The sequence below is a fragment of the Pecten maximus genome, chromosome 11, assembly GCF_902652985.1.
Source record: "Pecten maximus chromosome 11, xPecMax1.1, whole genome shotgun sequence".
NCBI classification, from domain to species: Eukaryota; Metazoa; Mollusca; class Bivalvia; order Pectinida; family Pectinidae; genus Pecten; species Pecten maximus.
The window spans coordinates 8317872-8336957 of record NC_047025.1 but is presented as its reverse complement, the minus strand read 5'-3'; the positions used below and the strand labels follow the sequence as shown (position 1 = coordinate 8336957).

The following is a 19086-nucleotide window of genomic DNA, read 5'->3' as shown; positions in this document are numbered from 1 at the left end:
GGAGTCAGTCTATTAGAGTACTGTTTACTATACAGGGAGTCAGTCTATTAGAGAACTGTTTATTATACAGGGAGTCAGTCTATTAGAGTACTGTTTATTATACAGGGAGTCAGTCTATTAGAGAACTGTTTACTATACAGGGAGTCAGTCTATTAGAGAACTGTTTACTATACAGGGAGTCAGTCTATTAGAGAACTGTTTACTATACAGGGAGTCAGCCTATTAGAGTACTGTTTATTATACAGGGAGTCAGTCTATTAGAGAACTGTTTACTATACAGGGAGTCAGTCTATTAGAGAATTGTTTACTATACAGGGAGTCAGTCTATTAGAGAACTGTTTACTATACAGGGAGTGAGCCTATTAGAGAACTGTTTACTATACAGGGAGTCAGTCTATTAGAGAACTGTTTATAACACAGGGAGTCAGTCTATTAGAGAACTGTTTATTATACAGGGAGTCAGTCTATTAGAGTATTGTTTACTATACAGGGAGTCAGTCTATTAGAGAACTGTTTACTATACAGGGAGTAGCCTATTAGAGTATTGTTTACTATACAGGGAGTTAGTCTATTAGAGAACTGTTTACTATACAGGGAGTAGCCTATTAGAGTATTGTTTACTATACAGGGAGTCAGCCTATTAGAGAACTGTTTACTATACAGGGAGTGAGCCTATTAGAGAACTGTTTACTATACAGGGAGTCAGCCTATTAGAGAACTGTTTACTGTACAGGGAGTCAGTCTATTAGAGTACTGTTTACTATACAGGGAGTCAGTCTATTAGAGTACTGTTTACTATACAGGGAGTCAGCCTATTAGAGTACTGTTTACTATACAGGGAGTCAGCCTATTAGAGTACTGTTTACTATACAGGGAGTAGCCTATTAGAGTATTGTTTACTATACAGGGAGTCAGTCTATTAGAGTACTGTTTACTGTACAGGGAGTCAGTCTATTAGAGAACTGTTTATTATACAGGGAGTCAGTCTATTAGAGAACTGTTTACTATACAGGGAGTCAGTCTATTAGAGAACTGTTTACTATACAGGGAGTCAGTCTATTAGAGAACTGTTTATTATACAGGGAGTCAGTCTATTAGAGAACTGTTTACTATACAGGGAGTCAGTCTATTAGAGTACTGTTTACTATACAGGGAGTCAGTCTATTAGAGTATTGTTTAATATACAGGGAGTCAGTCTATTAGAGAACTGTTTACTATACTGGGAGTCAGTCTATTAGAGAACTGTTTACTATACAGGGAGTCAGTCTATTAGAGAACTGTTTACTATACAGGGAGTCAGTCTATTAGAGTACTGTTTACTATACAGGGAGTCAGTCTATTAGAGAACTGTTTACTATACAGGGAGTCAGTCTATTAGAGAACTGTTTACTATACAGGGAGTCAGTCTATTAGAGTACTGTTTACTATACAGGGAGTCAGTCTATTAGAGAACTGTTTACTATACAGGGAGTCAGTCTATTAGAGTACTGTTTACTACACAGGGAGTCAGTCTATTAGAGTACTGTTTACCAACAGGGAGTCAGTCTATTAGAGAACTGTTTACTATACAGTGAGTGAGCCTATTAGAGAACTGTTTACCAACAGGGAGTCAGTCTATTAGAGAACTGTTTACTATACAGTCAGTCTATTAGAGAACTGTTTACCAACAGGGAGTCAGCCTATTAGAGTACTGTTTACTATACAGGGAGTCAGTCTATTAGAGAACTGTTTAATATACAGTGAGTGAGCCTATTAGAGAACTGTTTACCAACAGGGAGTCAGTCTATTAGAGAACTGTTTACTATACAGGGAGTCAGTCTATTAGAGAACTGTTTACTATACAGGGAGTCAGTCTATTAGAGTACTGTTTACTATACAGGGAGTCAGTCTATTAGAGAACTGTTTACTATACAGGGAGTCAGTCTATTAGAGAACTGTTTAATATACAGGGAGTCAGTCTATTAGAGTACTGTTTACTATACAGGGAGTCAGTCTATTAGAGAACTGTTTATAACACAGGGAGTCAGTCTATTAGAGTACTGTTTATAACACAGGGAGTCAGTCTATTAGAGTACTGTTTACTATACAGAGTCAGTCTATTAGAGAACTGTTTACTATACAGAGTCAGTCTATTAGAGAACTGTTTACTATACAGGGAGTCAGTCTATTAGAGAACTGTTTATAACACAGGGAGTCAGTCTATTAGAGTACTGTTTACTATACAGGGAGTCAGTCTATTAGAGTACTGTTTACTATACAGGGAGTTAGTCTATTAGAGTACTGTCTACTGTACAGAGTCAGTCTATTAGAGAACTGTTTACTATACAGGGAGTCAGTCTATTAGAGAACTGTTTACTATACAGGGAGTGAGCCTATTAGAGTACTGTTTATAACACAGTGAGTCAGTCTATTAGAGTACTGTTTATAACACAGTGAGTCAGTCTATTAGAATCCTCTCTATTACAGTGATTCAGTCTATTAGAATCCTCTCTATTACACAGTGAGTCAGTCTATTAGAATCCTCTCTTTTACACAGTGAGCCAGCCTATTAGAGAAATGTTCAACAGTTACCTCTCGCTACACCTATAGACTCCAGCAGGTCCGTTTTCACAGTAACACACATAATCACAGCCATCGTACCACTGCTGACCTTGGTTGTAATCCTTCCCCTTGTATACACACGTATCTTAACAGATAAAAAGATATATTTAGTTACACCCAAAAACATTTTCTCTGTCAAAAATATACAATTTTCATTCCTTGCATGGGATATATATGTAACAATTATTTAAATGCCAGCTTTCTCAACAGGTTGTTGGCCAGTATGAAAGCATGAGGGGTATTTATTACTGGCAGGGCTCAAAGTGGACATTTTTACCAGGTGGCTTATTTGGCTACCAAGTCATAAAATCTAGGCGCCAATTGGAAAAGTTAGTTGCCTGGCCTAGATGTTTATAATACAGAAAAAAAAAATCTTTTAATTCTTTAGTTCAGTAAAACATCTCTCTCTAACTTTTTCGATGGTGAACATCATTTTAGCATTGACTGCAACCTTTGAAAGATTAACCAAATTACGGTTTACACAATTTTTTTAGTGGCCATGCTTGTGCCTTATAGGTCAATAACTGGTCGCCAATGGTGAATTTAAGGCCCCATGGCCACTAAAATAACCGCCACTTGCAATGTACAGTGTACTGGGTTTGCCATAACTACAGGTTAGGTCAGTAGAAATTGTCAAAGCCTGCCTGCAGTCAAGCAGTCTAAAATCAAAATATTTAAATTCTATTATTACATATGGACAAAATAGAATAATTACTTGATTCTCATGCAGGCCCTCCCTCATCTGCTTTGAGGTAAAATTCAAGATTTTATAAAGCATCATTTATAGTCTAAGTGTGTGTAATGAAAAACCAGCAAAAACCTAGGACAAATATATCAAGTTTCTCTTAATTCTCCCAATTAATGTAACAAAACAACCTCTGTGATGTACCAGCAACATTTCAGGCTCATGGCCTTACCTTTTGGTTTGGGTGCTGGAGTGGGGTTGTAATTGGGAGTGGGTACTGGAGTAGGACCAATTCCTGGTCCTAAAGTGGGGCCCACGGGAGGAGTTGGGAAGTTAGTGATGCCCTGAGTCACTCCTTGGAAGTCACACTCGGGAGTTTTACAACAGGGGTTCGCAGGATCCTTCACAAGGCGGCACTGAGGGGGAAGATTTAAGTATCTTCGGCACCTGGAAAATGTTTAAAGAAAACAGTGACTATGTAACAATACTAAAACACTTAAGCTTTGTTCTCATTACTGTCCCACATCACTATAGTCAGGTCATTTATGTATCTTATTTCTATGTAAGTATTATCTTGTAAATTCTTAAAGTGTGTTGTTGTACCTTGTATATATATGTCTTTTACAGGGCCATATAGAAAACTAGACGAATGTCTAAATATGTAACCCTGACTAAAGAAAAGAATTTATCATTATTATTATCAACATCAAAATCAATAAACAAATTAATGCAAACATTTTGACTTATCTTTCCACAAACAAATGAATTTACCTATTGGGGAAAATATTTGAATTTACTGAAGTTACCTTTCAATAAATTTCAAAATGCCTATTAACAAACATTTGCACAAATAGTTAAATTTGTGCCACTTACCTTTCCACACATTAAAAATCATTTTACCTGACTTATCTTTCCATTCATTCAAATCCACCGGACTTACCTTTCCATTCATTCAAATTTACCTGGGATACCTTTCCACAAACTCAAATTTACCTGACTTACATTTCAACAAATTCTAATTTGCCTAACGGACCTTTCCAAAATCATTTGAACATACTTGACTTACTGTATCACAAGTTTGAATTTACCTGACTTATATTTCAACAAAGTTAAATTCACCTGACTTATCTTGCGACTAATTTGTATTTTATTTATCATTTACCTGACTTACCTTTCAAACACCTTGAATGCACATGACTTACCTTTCCACACATTTGAATTTGCCGGTTGAAGCTGTCACACACTCACACTCGAAGTCACAGCCGTCGTACCATTTCTCCCCCTGACCGTAACGTGCTCCTTTGTATTCACACCATTCTAGTAAAGATATTGTTATAAATGGGATAATGTTCAAGGAGAAAAGTATGACTGTAAATTTAAGCTGCAAAAACGGGATATCACATCTATTGATAGTAATATATGTTCATTTTTTCCCCCTCTTTTTTATTGTCTATACATCAGTGGGTATTTCCCTACTTGATAGACTCGTGTGTGTAATTCTCTTTTAACTTTATTGATAGTACAAATCTCTTAGCTTTATGGCGAACACATCTCAAGACCACATTGACACAAAAACTAAAATTGCTAGTATATAATTATCATGCTTCTGTGGTAGGGTACATTCATGAATTCAAAATATGAATCATGATCAATAATGGGGCCCCTGTTGAACCCCCAGGGAGAGGAGCCGGGTTGGGTATGTAGATACTTACTGATAAGGGGTGGGGCCACTGTTGGACCCCCAGGGACAGGAGCTGGGGTGGGTATGTAGATATTTACTGATAAGGGGTGGGGCCACTGTTGCACCCCCAGGGACAGGAGCTGGGTGGGTAAGTTGATACTTACTGATAATGGGTGGGGCCACTGTTGCACCCCCTGGGACAGGAGCTGGGGTGGGTATGTTGATACTTCCGCTGATAACTCCTGGGGCAGCAGTTGGGATCTGGTCTGGATTAAAGCTGCCAGTGGCGTTTCCAGTCAGCGGTGGGAAATTACACCGTGGGGCAAGGCAACAAGGATCATTATTGTCAACTACTAGACTGCATTCACTGCCCAAGTTGTTATATTTCGGGCACCTGAAAATATTTTCAAAAATATTTTAGAAAACCTGACAGTGTGTAAAAGGTATATTCATAATTGAAGTAAATGAAGCTTAACTCTTTCCTTACTTTGTGTTCCTCCTGGGTTCCATACCAGGAGTAGTTATTAGGCTTGCAAACCAACAAGTGCTTTTTTTGGTATGTCATATTAATACGCCATCGACAGTAAGACAGGAAGAGTAGCTTCCCTTGGATCGATAACGATAAGATAAGTGTTAAAAATATTGAATGATTGTATTTAAAATTATTTTTACTTTAATACTTCTTTCTTTTTGTTTTATACAAAATTGAACAAAAAAGACCGGAAAATGCGGAATCGACATTAAAACAATGGCGTGGTGCATAGGCAGGATCTCCCCGCTGTTCTAATAATTTGGCGTTTCGTCGTATACATGACAAATTTTTCTTTTTAATAAAATTTCTCGTTTTCTCGATATAAATTTTTTAAATCAAGGCGCGCCACAGGGATATGTAGCTAGCTACTGGTATTCATAGCCGCAATGAAAATTAAAAAAATCTATTCAATCCATATATGGATATTATGGGAACATCAACATAGCCTGTTGACTTTAGTCAACAAGGGGGAAGAGGGAGCACATTTTTATGTTGACTATACTACAATGGTACAGAAAAGTACAATGCAAATCTTATAAAACTCAAGAGAAGCAGAAAACAGTTGAGCGATCAAATTTCAACGCAAGGATGTAACATAAATGTACCTACCACAGAATACTCCATAAATATTTTTGCATATAAAGTTTGATGAATGGGAGACTTATAGTTGTTTTAGATAAATTCATCTAAATGGGCAAGTAAGCAACGTCAACCTCAATTTTTCCTAACTTGGGGAATTTAAAACAAGACTCAATATCAATATATCTACCTTTCATTACAGATGTAGACTCCTCTACTGGCATCGTCACATCGACATTTGTACTGACAGGCAACCTCCCATTCCTGCCCCTGGACGTAATTGGCATTCTCATACACACAGTACTCTGTAAAAGAAATTTTATAATTCTGCCTAAATCAATTTTACAGGACCTATTATTGTTTGCAGTCAAAACTTTTAATGTTTTTCTAATAAATTAATAGTTTCATATTACTCTGACACAATAATTAGATTCTATCTATCATCAGGGCTTTTTCTCACTGGTTTGGGATGCAGCTTTTTTGTCTCATTTTGAGAAGAAAATTGGTGAATTGGGAAACATTTTTCAGGAGTAGAACTACAAATATTGATAATTCGGCTTAAATATGATATAATTTCATTAGGGAATGGGGCCCATTAACAGCCCCAAAAAGTTCTCGGAAAAAAAACCCTGATCACATAACTGATATTGATGGGTAAACAAGTGAAAAAACTCAAAATGATTTCAGATTGCACAACGTTAACTATCGAGACAATTGTTAGACGGGTCTCATGGTGTGCCTAATCTCCAGGGCCGACTCACGAGCATTAGGTGCCAGGGTTGGTATTGGATTTGGTGCAGCTGTAGTTCCACCTATGACAGGATTCAAACCGGTAACTACTGACCCTGGCTGGCTGTCACAGACTGGCCTCTCACAGCAAGGGTTTGTGAAGTCAGAAATCAGTCGGCAATTAGAAGGTAGGCCAGGGTATTTGGGACACCTGAAAACAAATCACATTTAATATATATCTTGTAATACACAAGGTGCCTACCAAAAGCAATATTTCATTAATGCAAAGTATAAAAGAGGGAAACATGCAAAACATTTCATGTGGGATTAATAGTTTGCTAAACTCTAATAGCATGGATGGGCTTATTACCAGACATGGGGTTAGGACGAGACAAATACGGTACATACCGTATGTGGAAATCCAACATATAAATACATAGATATCTCTCAAGGTATTGAAACATATTTCAGATATTATAAAAAGGGCCTGATGTAAATGTTCTTACTTGTCGGTACAAGAGTAATGTCCCTTGCCTGCCTCCACACATTCACAGTTGTAGTCACATCCATCTGACCACGTCTCACCCTGAACATAACTATCTCCTTTGTATATACACTTTCCTGAAAATCAATCAGAATTTTAGTTACTATTTTCTAGTTACTTTTAATAAAAGTACAAATTACTTGGAAGAAAAGATTTAAGATTGAGTAAGTTTCTTCAGCATTTAGTGTAGGTACGTATCTACGTTTTAAGAATGTTTTACATGGGTTATACAGGAAGATGATCTTTCAACAATTTCAACAGCAATTAAAAATTCAGAGAAGGCACAAAACTATTGGGTAAGAGTAACAAGAACAGTAAGTGTTGTTATTGATACCGTCACTATTTGACAACAAAAAAAGGAACAAAAAGTACCTTAAATTTTGGTATTAATGTCACTATTTCACAAAAAAATGTCAAAAACTGCCTATTACTAGGTTTTGTCTAACTGACTAAAGTCAATATTCTGTTGGCCTTAGTTAACTGGTTTACCACCTACATGACTCCACCTATTACTAGGTTTTGTCTCACTGACTATAGTCAGTGTTCTGTTGGCCTTAGTTAACTGGTTTACCACCTACATGACTCCACCTATTACTAGGTTTTGTCTAACTGACTAAAGTCAATATTCTGTTGGCCTTAGTTAACTGGTTTACCACCTACATGACTCCACCTATTACTAGGTTTTGTCTCACTGACTATAGTCAGTGTTCTGTCGGCTTTAGTTAGTTACTGGTTTAGCACCTACATGACTCCACCTTTTACTAGGTTTTGTCTCACTGTTGGTGCAAGGAAAAACATCATTAACTAACCGACATTGGCGCCCTGGTAACCAGTATAATAACCAGTAGGAGCAGGTGTAGGGATGGCCGAGGCACTGCCAGTCTGGTTCTGGGCTGGACAGCTGGGGATGCTACAGCAGTAGGGGTCATTAGGGTCAGGCACCAAGGTACAGTTGTTATTTGGGTATGTTGGACATCTGAAATAAACATGCAATACAAAATTTAATGACAAAAAGATGATGCGTTGAATTTTGGAGTGAAATATTGACTTTGATAACGAAACACTGGCCTTTAACGTGAGACAGGAAGGAAGATACTGACCTTGGTAGTAAGATTCTGACCTTGAACGTGACATTTATGACATTGGGGCAAGATATTGACTTTGGTAGTAAGTTGCCTGCCTTAAATGTGACATTTATGACATTGGGGCAAGATACTGACATTGAGAGCGAGATGCTGACCTTGACAGTGAGAGTCAGACATTGGGAGTGAGATAATGACCTTGAGAGTAAGATATTAACCTTGGGGGCAAGACACTGACCTTGAAAGACAGTTGTAGGTTCCTGACAAAGCATCATTACAGGTACACTTGCGGTCACATCCAATAAACCAGGTCTGATCCTGTTTGTACTGGGTACCCTGGAATTCACAGTGATCTACAACCAGAAGTTAACATAAACTTGAGATATATCACATGGATCAATGATTATGTACCACAAGTTACCTAATATGTATGGATCAATGATTATGTACCAGAAGTTACCTAACATGTATCTCGCGGATCAATGATTATGTACCAGAAGTTACCTAACATGTATAACATGGATCAATGATTATGTACCCGAAGTTACCCAACATGTATCTCGCGGATCAATGATTATGTACCACAAGTTACCTAACATGTATTACACGGATCAATGATTATGTACCACAAGTTACCTAACATGTATCTCACGGATCAATGATTATGTACCAGAAGTTACCTAACATGTATAACATGGATCAATGATTATGTACCACAAGTTACCCAACATGTATGGATCAATGATTATGTACCAGAAGCTACCTAACATGTATGGATCAATGATTATGTACCACAAGTTACCTAACATGTATCAAACGGATCAATGATTATGTACCACAAGTTACCCGACATGTATCACACGGATCAATGATTATGTACCACAAGTTACCCGACATGTATCACACGGATCAATGATTATGTACCACAAGTTACCGAACATGTATCTCACGGATCAATGATTATGTACCAGAAGTTACCTAACATGTATCACACGGATCAATGATTATGTACCACAAGTTACCAAACATGTATCTCACGGATCAATGATTATGTACCACAAGTTACCCGACATGTATAACATGGATCAATGATTATGTACCACAAGTTACCTAACATGTATGGATCAATGATTATGTACCACAAGTTACCCAACATGTATCACACGGATCAATGATTATGTACCACAAGTTACCCAACATGTATCACACGGATCAATGATTATGTACCACAAGTTACCCAACATGTATCACACGGATCAATGATTATGTACCACAAGTTACCTAACATGTATCACACGGATCAATGATTATGTACCACAAGTTACCCAACATGTATTACACGGATCAATGATTATGTACCACAAGTTACCTAACATGTATCACACGGATCAATGATTATGTACCTAAAGTTACCTAACATGTATTACACGGATCAATGATTATGTACCACAAGTTACCCAACATGTATCACACGGATCAATGATTATGTACCACAAGTTACCCAACATGTATCACACGGATCAATGATTATGTACCACAAGTTACCTAACATGTATCTCACGGATCAATGATTATGTACCACAAGCTACCGGAAATGTATCACACAGATCAATGATTATGTACCACAAGTTACCCGACATGTACAACATGGATCAATGATTATGTACCATAAGTAACCTGACATCTATGGATCAATGATTATGTACCCGAAGTTACCCAACATGTATGGATCAATGATTATGTACCCGAAGTTACCTAACATGTATGGATCAATGATTATGTACCCGAAGTTACCTAACATGTATGGATCAATGATTATGTACCATAAGTTACCTAACATGTATGGATCAATGATTATGTACCATAAGTTACCTGACATGTATCAGATGGATTATACTTTAGACACATAATTATTCTCATCTTTATAGAAAAAAAAAAGAGTTCCCACTGGAATAATGTGAATGGTCTTCATTGGTTCTATGTTAGACTGATCTTTTCTCTACTTTTCATTCTTTACCTTTTCCCCTTAATAATTTGTAAACAAGGAAAATCTTTATGGCTTCATATGACATTTAAGGGTTGAAGAAGATCTTTCTGAGAAATAATCATAACAAACTATCAAAATCCAAGATGCCTACTTGTTGGCCATTTTGTTTTCCCCATCAGACTCAAAATTGAATGGGCACAACTAGGCACCAGGGAAATCAAAATCTGAAGTTTGACCCTACATCAAAACAACAACACTACAATATCTAGTCAGCTACTTTTGGCATCAACAGCAGTCAATTCCTCATCTTTGAGAACCCTGAGGAGGGATACTAAAACTTTTCATTAAATCAGCTTTAATATTAAAGCTAGTTATTAATAATCATAAAGTTTATTATGTCTTTGTTGATAATATTTGAGTGGAAAGAGCAAGGGAGATAATTAACTTATGTCTTTGTTGATGATATTTGAATGGAAAGAGCAAGGGAGATAATTACTTTATGTCTTTGTTGATAATATTTGAGTGGAAAGAACAAGGGAGATAATTAACTTATGTCTTTGTTGATAATATTTGAATGGAAAGAACAAGGGAGATAATTAACTTATGTCTTTGTTGATAATATTTGAATGGAAAGAGCAAGGGAGATAATTAACTTATGTCTTTGTTGATGATATTTGAATGGAAAGAGCAAGGGAGATAATTACTTTATGTCTTTGTTGATAATATTTGAGTGGAAAGAGCAAGGGAGATAATTTACTTATGTCTTTTTTGATAATATTTGAGTGGAAAGAACAAGGGAGATAATTAACTTATGTCTTTGTTGATAATATTTGAATGGAAAGAACAAGGGAGATAATTAACTTATGTCTTTGTTGATAATATTTGAATGGAAAGAGCAAGGGAGATAATTAACTTATGTCAAACTTACCAGATGGCGGTTTAGCGGTACTGATGTATCCAGTGTTGGTGACGTAGTTGACAGGAAAATCACAATATGGAATTTTACAACATGGGTTGGCTGGGTCTTGTTTGAGGTAACAGTAAGGCTGTGGTAGATTCCCAAAGTGGTTGCATCTATACACAAAGAGTAAGCAGGACAATTATAGAAACAACATTTATTTTGGAGGGATAAATTAAAAAGATACAGTGGGGCGGAATAATATGCAAATGTTCAGGATCCGTAATTCCAATCAAGATACTTAAATATGGGCAGAAGTAAACATCAAAATTTTTATGAAAAGCTGAATTCCATTTTAAAGCAGAAAATAATCATGTCTTGATAATGATCTAAAGTTCCAAGTAAAACCTGACATGAAACTGACTTTTCAATACATCGGTACAGCCCACTTCTGGAGTCCTCGCACACACAGTTGTAGTCACACCCATCCTCCCAGGTCTGACCTTGGCTGTATAGGGTACCCCGGTATACACAGTGACCTGTACAATAGTTGTTTTTAATGCACATTTAACATAAATTCAAATATACGTAATGACAATGGTAAACATATTTTTAACAAACAACACTAATATACATATTTAATAACACTAGCCAAAGGCCAAATTATGTAAAGTTGTCATTCATATTTCTAACTACAATAGACAAGAAACTCTGTGAAGGAAGTTGAAAGGAAGGAATTATAATTCTTTAACACAGATAACTTTGTACAAACTTTAAGGTTATTTGAATTATTCATGAATATGGTTGTATATACAACAAAATAGGAAAACAGAAATTAAAAAAAAAATATCGGATGTGGAAAATACAGAAGATTGCAATAGAAAGGTTCAAGAAATAAGAAAAAGAAAATATAAGTGTAGTTGGAAATATATTTGTAATGAACACAGCTAAAAAAAAAAGGGAAAATTCCACTTTTCCTATTTTGTACACCTTGATGCATTTCTGTGCATTTTTAGGCATAAATTGCTTATCTTGGGGAACTGGCCCTGACAATGTAGTAAATTGGCTACATCATCAGGCCATGATAGGAGCTGACTAGTACCAGTAAATATCTGGCTTTCTGTAATACCAGGTAACAAATTCAGAAATGTAATCTATATTACATCCAAATGAACTATACCTATGCCTCCGGTGACGTTGGCTCTCTCAGTGGGTGGGGCAGGTGTAAGGTTGGTTCCGAAAATCAAAACACTACCAGTGTACTCCTTTTGGTTGTACAATTCTCCGGTTGTTGGGGGCCTCACCAGACCATGGTACTGTACAGCCGGTTGGAATGCTGGGATAGGAATGAATGTACTTCCTGTTATTGGGTCATATCGGCACCTGGGTGCCTGGCAACATGGGTCGTTGGGGTCGGTCTCCATGTGGCACGAGGATGGAAGATTTTTGTACATTGGACACCTTAAAACATAGGCAAGGTTCAAATTTTACTTGATTTTTTACATGTTTCATCCCAACAGGTTATTAGAAATAGTGACATTCTGTCATATTCATGAAATTTATGCTATTGTCAATGAGAAACCATCTAAGTCATTTTGTTATCATTTCGATAAAAGAAAGAAAAAAACTACAGGTTCATAAACAGTGCAGGAATGAGTAGAATATGTGACGTCATACACTTATGAAGTTATGCTTCTCAATAGGACAGCTCCATATTGAATGGGCTGCTCAACACAATTTAAATGTTTTCTATTGTTACTCGGTAAAGTTTGCTTACAAAATTGTTGTGAAATGTGTTTCTTATCAAAAGCAGTGACAAAATAAGATTCTTGAATCATCACAGTGATGATATAAGCACTGATAATAAAGTTTTTATCAAGTCGATAATTTCTTATATTTCACATTAAAATGTAATGAATATTCTTAATTAATTAAATATTGAATTCTTCTTTCTGAGCAGACCATGAGAAAAGTTGCCATGTAAAAGGTTGTAAGTGACCCAATGGATGCTTGATTTGTTGGACGTGATGAATATATGCAATTGGCATCGAGCGACAGCTCTGCTACACAAAGCCAGGATCCTCCATGGATGAAACTACTGCTGGTAACTTACCAAGTGTATGCCTGATTACCCAATCTCTCAACATTGGGAGTAACCTACTGTAACTTATCAAATAATGGGATTAATAGATTGGCATTCATATTACTATAACCCTACTAATGTCATACTTAGGCCTGCAGGAGTAGACTCCCTTGGAGCTGTCTGTACATTGACAGGAATAACTGCATCCATCTTCCCATGTCTGGTCCTGTACGTACAGCTGACCCTTGAACAGGCAGCCATCTGTATTGGAACAAATCCAGCAATTAGACAGATCAAACAAACTTTTTACTTGTGACAATTACTTAAGAAAGATGACACAAATTTTATATTGAATTTGGTGGATATGTCACCTGTTCCATTTCTAGATAGATGGCTGGAGTAAATTAGTACTTTCTTCAGAAAGATCATGTAAGCATTCTAAAAAAATTGCTATAGACTGAAAAACAGATCAAAACAAGAAATATATATCTAAAGTGTGAGGGACAGCCTGAGTCAATCTAATTAAAATCTAGATGGTCATTCTCACTACGTTACATGAACATCTAACAACATTGTGTATATTTCACTTTCAGGGCGAATTGTCAATTTGGCGATGTTATGGAAGCAAACGATTTCGCCACAGCATGCATCTGAAGCAAATCATTTCGGCACAACATGTATATAGCTCTATACTATGTAGGACAAAATGACTTGAACAAATTGACAGATTATGCAAGCTATTATGCACTCTCTAGTCATGCTAATTCGGACATATAAAATTCACTTCCAAGATTTTGGAAGTAGTCATTTGATTGGCTAATCCAAAAGGTCATCCCGACGTGACCCCTTATGGGATTTTGTTAGATGTTCATCCAACTCAGTGAGAATGACCATCTAGATTTTAATTAGATTGAGCCTAAGTATAAACACTATATCAATGTCCATGATCTTTCATGATATAACTTAAAAAGGACAAATATTTCAAATTGAAAGACCTATGTAAGTAAAGTGCTACCTCTAGATGCTATCCATTTCTGCAAAGTCTAATATACATACTGAGTGTCGGGGCAATAAATCCTGTTCCGCCTGTTCCAGGGGCTACAGTAGCTCCCGATGGCTGGGTAGGGGAGACAACTTGTTGTCCTCCGCTGGGGTTGAGGACATGGATTAGACCACCACTTCCGATGGAGTTGGGATCCGTGGTAGACCCAATGAAGTTTCCAGAGTCACATTGTACTGTTGTGCAGCAGTCAGCGATATGTTTTGTCTCAAAACAGCCAGCAGGCAGATTGTTGTATTTTGGACAACTATAAAATTCATGATGTTTTTAATTAAAACAAGTTTTGTAATCATACAGTAAGGGTTATTCAAGGGAAATACCCCATAGGATGACCCCAGTCTTTCTAATGGGAAGGTTATTTATTGGAACAGTCCTAACTGTTTTACTTCGTAGTGCTTACTGCGCTGTTCCTGTCATCTAGACGCTTGTATTTTAAATTATATAAGCAACAACCACAATCCAGCAATCTGTTGTGACAAGTTTTTCTCACATGCTATACCAATCAGCTAATATTCTTTCATTTATCAGGATGTCGGGCATTTCTGATGAAACTCGATTACAGATTTCTATCTTGATTAATTGGTCAAACATTTCAAACAAGTGATACTCGATAAATTTGATTAATCATCTTTCAGTAAATAAAATATCTTTAATTTGAAAAAAAGACTGAATGCCAAATCAGAGATGTGAATATTGTGTTTGACCTATGATAATTCTCTTTTCATCTAATAAGCGACCCATTTCTAGCCTATTATACAGTCAAGTCCCTGAACCATAATTTACTGACCCACCATACTTGACCTAATCAGCACTGTGTGTGTCTATCAAAACACAAAATCGATGCTGTGTGCTAAATAAAAGAACAAATAATCACCAGAAATTTAACAGTAAGTCATTTTTATTTGGATTTCCCAAGGGAAATCGTGAGCCGTGAGGTAAGCAACCTTTTTACAGGTTTTGAGAATAAGCTAACCATCCTCTTCTCTTGAAGAAGGTAAGGATGTGTTTAAGGGTCAAGCGCACTTATTAGATAGAATATATATGGTACTTTAAATTAAAATGTTTAGGTTGTGAGAATTGTACTTACGTATTGTCACATCTGTAGTATCCATAGACAGCATTTTCACAAGTACACTGGGTGTCACAACCGATCGTCCAGGACTTGCCCTGTCCATATGACTGACCCTGGTACACACACTTATCTGTCACAAAATACAGCATTATGGGTCATCTCCTACATAACTGGTAGTATGTTGTACATAAATTCTTAAAGTCTGTGTACATTACGCCCAACTTAACATACATCATTATGGGTTATCTCCTACATATATGATAGTATGTTGTACATAAATTCTTAGTCCATACATGTATACATTACGTCCAACTTAAAATAGAGCATTCTCGGTTATCTCCTACATATAAGTTGTACATAAATTCTTAAATTCTATGTACATTACATCCGACTTAAAATACAGCATTCTCATTTCCTACATACCCACCTGGTATAATTTTGTCAAAAAGGAACTCTTTCTCTTGATTAAAGCAAATCTTAACAGCTAAGACAAAAAATATTTTGACATTTTTTTCATTTTGCTTAGACTAATATTGGATAGCATATATGTTGGTTATGTTAGTGAGCAGGAATGTCTATGGGTGGACTAGATAAAGCTGGTGAGATATTGGTCTATCAACCAAAATGCTTTTATTCAAGTGCTGAAGCACTGTATTTATCGGGGGAAAAACCATGCCTGGTATTAAGCCCACCTATGTCTATTGCTGAGAGCATAACACTCCTTTGTCCTTCGATAAGATACCCACCCATGGTTTGGTTTTGTTTGCTTTTGTTTAACGTCCTATTAACAGCCAGTGTCATTTTAGGATGTGCCAGGTTTTGGAGGTGGAGGAAAGCCGAAGTACCCGGAGAAAAACCACCGACCTACAGTCAGTACCTGGCAACTGCCCCACGTAGGTTTCGAACTCACAACCCAGAGGTGGAGGGCTAGTGATAAAGTGTTGGGACACCTTAACCACTCTGCCACCGCCGCCCCTACCTACCCATGTCTATTGCTGATAACATACTGCTTCATGGTCCTTCAATAAGACCTCCATCCCTTACTTTGAGTCATAGTTTATAAGTTGGCAGTCTGAGCTTATTATATAAAGAGTGTGCTGCATAATATCTCATGGCTGTTCCAGTCAAAAATTTATTTTAATAAACATTCTGTAGTAAACAAGTGAATGCTTCAATTGGTTAATAATTCACTGTATGAATATTTACTGGGCATGTATTTTCACGCTGCATACAGTATAGCTTTTAAATTTCACAGGGCTTATATTTAACGACTGTTCCAGTATGACATAATTCACGGGTATAAATTTCACACAACCACACCTTGTAACACTTCTATATATTTTTGTTCATATATAAATATTTGCAGGTTATTTATTTTCAAGCTATAATTTATGACTGCAATTATAGCAAATTAAATTACCTACGAATATTACTATATATATACAGTCGAATCTGTCCAAACGACCATCTCTATTTAGCGACCCTCTGTTCTAAGCGACCATTTCAATTCCTCCCGAGCGTTTTCGCTATATATTTTAACTCTATTAAGCGACTCTCTCTTTACGCGACCAGCGACCACAATTTTTCGTTCCCGTAATAAAAATAACTCTCCAATAAGCGACCAGAAGTCTCCAAAACGCCTTACATTACCATTTTCGCCTTAATAACACCCAAGTAGTTTTACTTTATGACAAATTATGTGCAAAAGGAAGGGAGATGAGACGAAGTCACCGTCTAGAATTCTGACGATTTTCAGACGTTTTAAATACGATATATCAATTTGCATGCGAAATATAACAATGAAGGAATGCATAAACAGTTAACTTACTGTTAAATCGTGATTTGTTATCTTTTTTGAGACATTACAACAGAAATTTGCCAGTGAAAAAGTCGCCGTTTTTAAAGTAGGAAATGCAGGAATGTAAATAATAATCGGAGCGGAAATCCGGACCAAGATTTCAGGAATTAAAAAAATATATAAAAATAATTTAAAAGTAATCTAATTAACAAATGAAATATATTTCTCATGTTAAATCGATGTATTTTGCTATGCTGAAAGAATTTCAAAAATACATATAGTGATGAAAAATTAGCAGAGTAATAATTATTAAAAAAAAAATACAAAAAAAAAAAATTTGTTTTATTCAAAGTGGTGGTTCATTTTTCATATATATTATAAATCATTATTGCCAATTTATAAAGCGAATAATAAGCTTATGAACATTTATCAAATTTAAGATACCATCTCTATTAAGAGACCACTCTCCATTAAGAGACCGTTTTTCAACTTCCCTTGACTGGTCGCTTAATACAGATTCGACTGTAGTATGAAGACTGCTAATTTAGCAAATTTAAACCCCGGCAAAAATATTACCAACTACTCAGTATGGAGAGAGATAAAAAGATATATTACCTTGAGAGTTGGGGGTTGGTTCTCCACCTACAGAAATAATAATTCAGTCAATCCATACATCATCATCAAGCAAGCCAGAGAAAATACAAGCACATGCAACATTAAGTTTATTTCTGATATATGTATCATTACATATATTTCTTAAGACAAGACATTTCTATTTCTTGGGATATTGGACCAAATTTGTTTATGTTAAAAGTTTAGTAAAAATTACCAATTAACACATGCACAATGTCTAATATCAAATCATTGAATATTTTTGGAATGGTCAACTTTAAGTTTAAATTCATTATTACAAATTTCAAATTATTGTTTAACTATATAAATGCTTTCATTATAATACTGAAAATACTAATTAATTAAAATAAAAAAGGTGTCATTTTCAAAACAAAAATGCAAGATACATGAAACTATCTGTTTATTGAAAAGTGACTGGTTGTCAGTCACACACTTTAATCATATCTGATTATAACCATTATGAAATTTCCATATACTAAGTTCTACTTTTGAACTATCAAATCATGATCAGTATTTGGGAAACTACCAAGCACAAACCACTCACCACAGATACCGCAGAACTTGCCACAGTTGTCAGTGGCCCAGCCGTGGAAGTTCTTACAAACGTCTTTTCCATATTGGGCACAAGTATTTATCCGGTCAATGCAAGGAAGGGGAGTAGTCGGGTTTGATCCTTAAATTATATTTTATTCAGTGGGTCATTGAGATATCTTGTACACAATTGAAATATTAGTATTAGTTGATGATAATCAACAGTAGGAAATAACCTGAATATCACCATCCAATTCCAATTACTAGTTAATACATAATGATGATCTGCAAGTATATTGCATAATATATCACTGGCTTTAAGATGTCTTAATACTAACAAAATTGATTGAACTACATGATAGTTTCCAAAGATATTGAAACAAGTAGTTCAATTTATTTCAAAATTTGCTTATTGTTTTTCCCATTAGCTTTTTTTGACGTAATTGAAAAAAAAGAAACCATCTCATGTTAAAAGGCTCTATATACGACAAATTTAATATATTGATTCAAAACAAACATGTGTTAATGACTTAAATCTAGAAATACACCATATATTAAATTTGTGATACAGATTTAATACATTGTACATGG

General features: G+C 35.9%; 1 protein-coding gene across 1 annotated transcript in view; it reads right to left on the bottom strand.

The window, feature by feature from the left end:
- LOC117337832 overlaps positions 1–19086 on the bottom strand; it is a 92736-nt gene that overhangs the window by 56146 nt on the left and 17504 nt on the right. The window contains 17 exon segments of the mRNA XM_033898960.1: positions 2572–2686; positions 3519–3733; positions 4489–4603; positions 5132–5361; positions 6269–6383; positions 6840–7018; positions 7314–7428; positions 8161–8327; positions 8672–8786; positions 11349–11494; positions 11743–11857; positions 12499–12779; positions 13548–13662; positions 14458–14708; positions 15549–15663; positions 17947–17973; positions 18509–18637. Coding sequence (XP_033754851.1) covers positions 2572–2686; positions 3519–3733; positions 4489–4603; positions 5132–5361; positions 6269–6383; positions 6840–7018; positions 7314–7428; positions 8161–8327; positions 8672–8786; positions 11349–11494; positions 11743–11857; positions 12499–12779; positions 13548–13662; positions 14458–14708; positions 15549–15663; positions 17947–17973; positions 18509–18637 — 2545 coding nt within the window.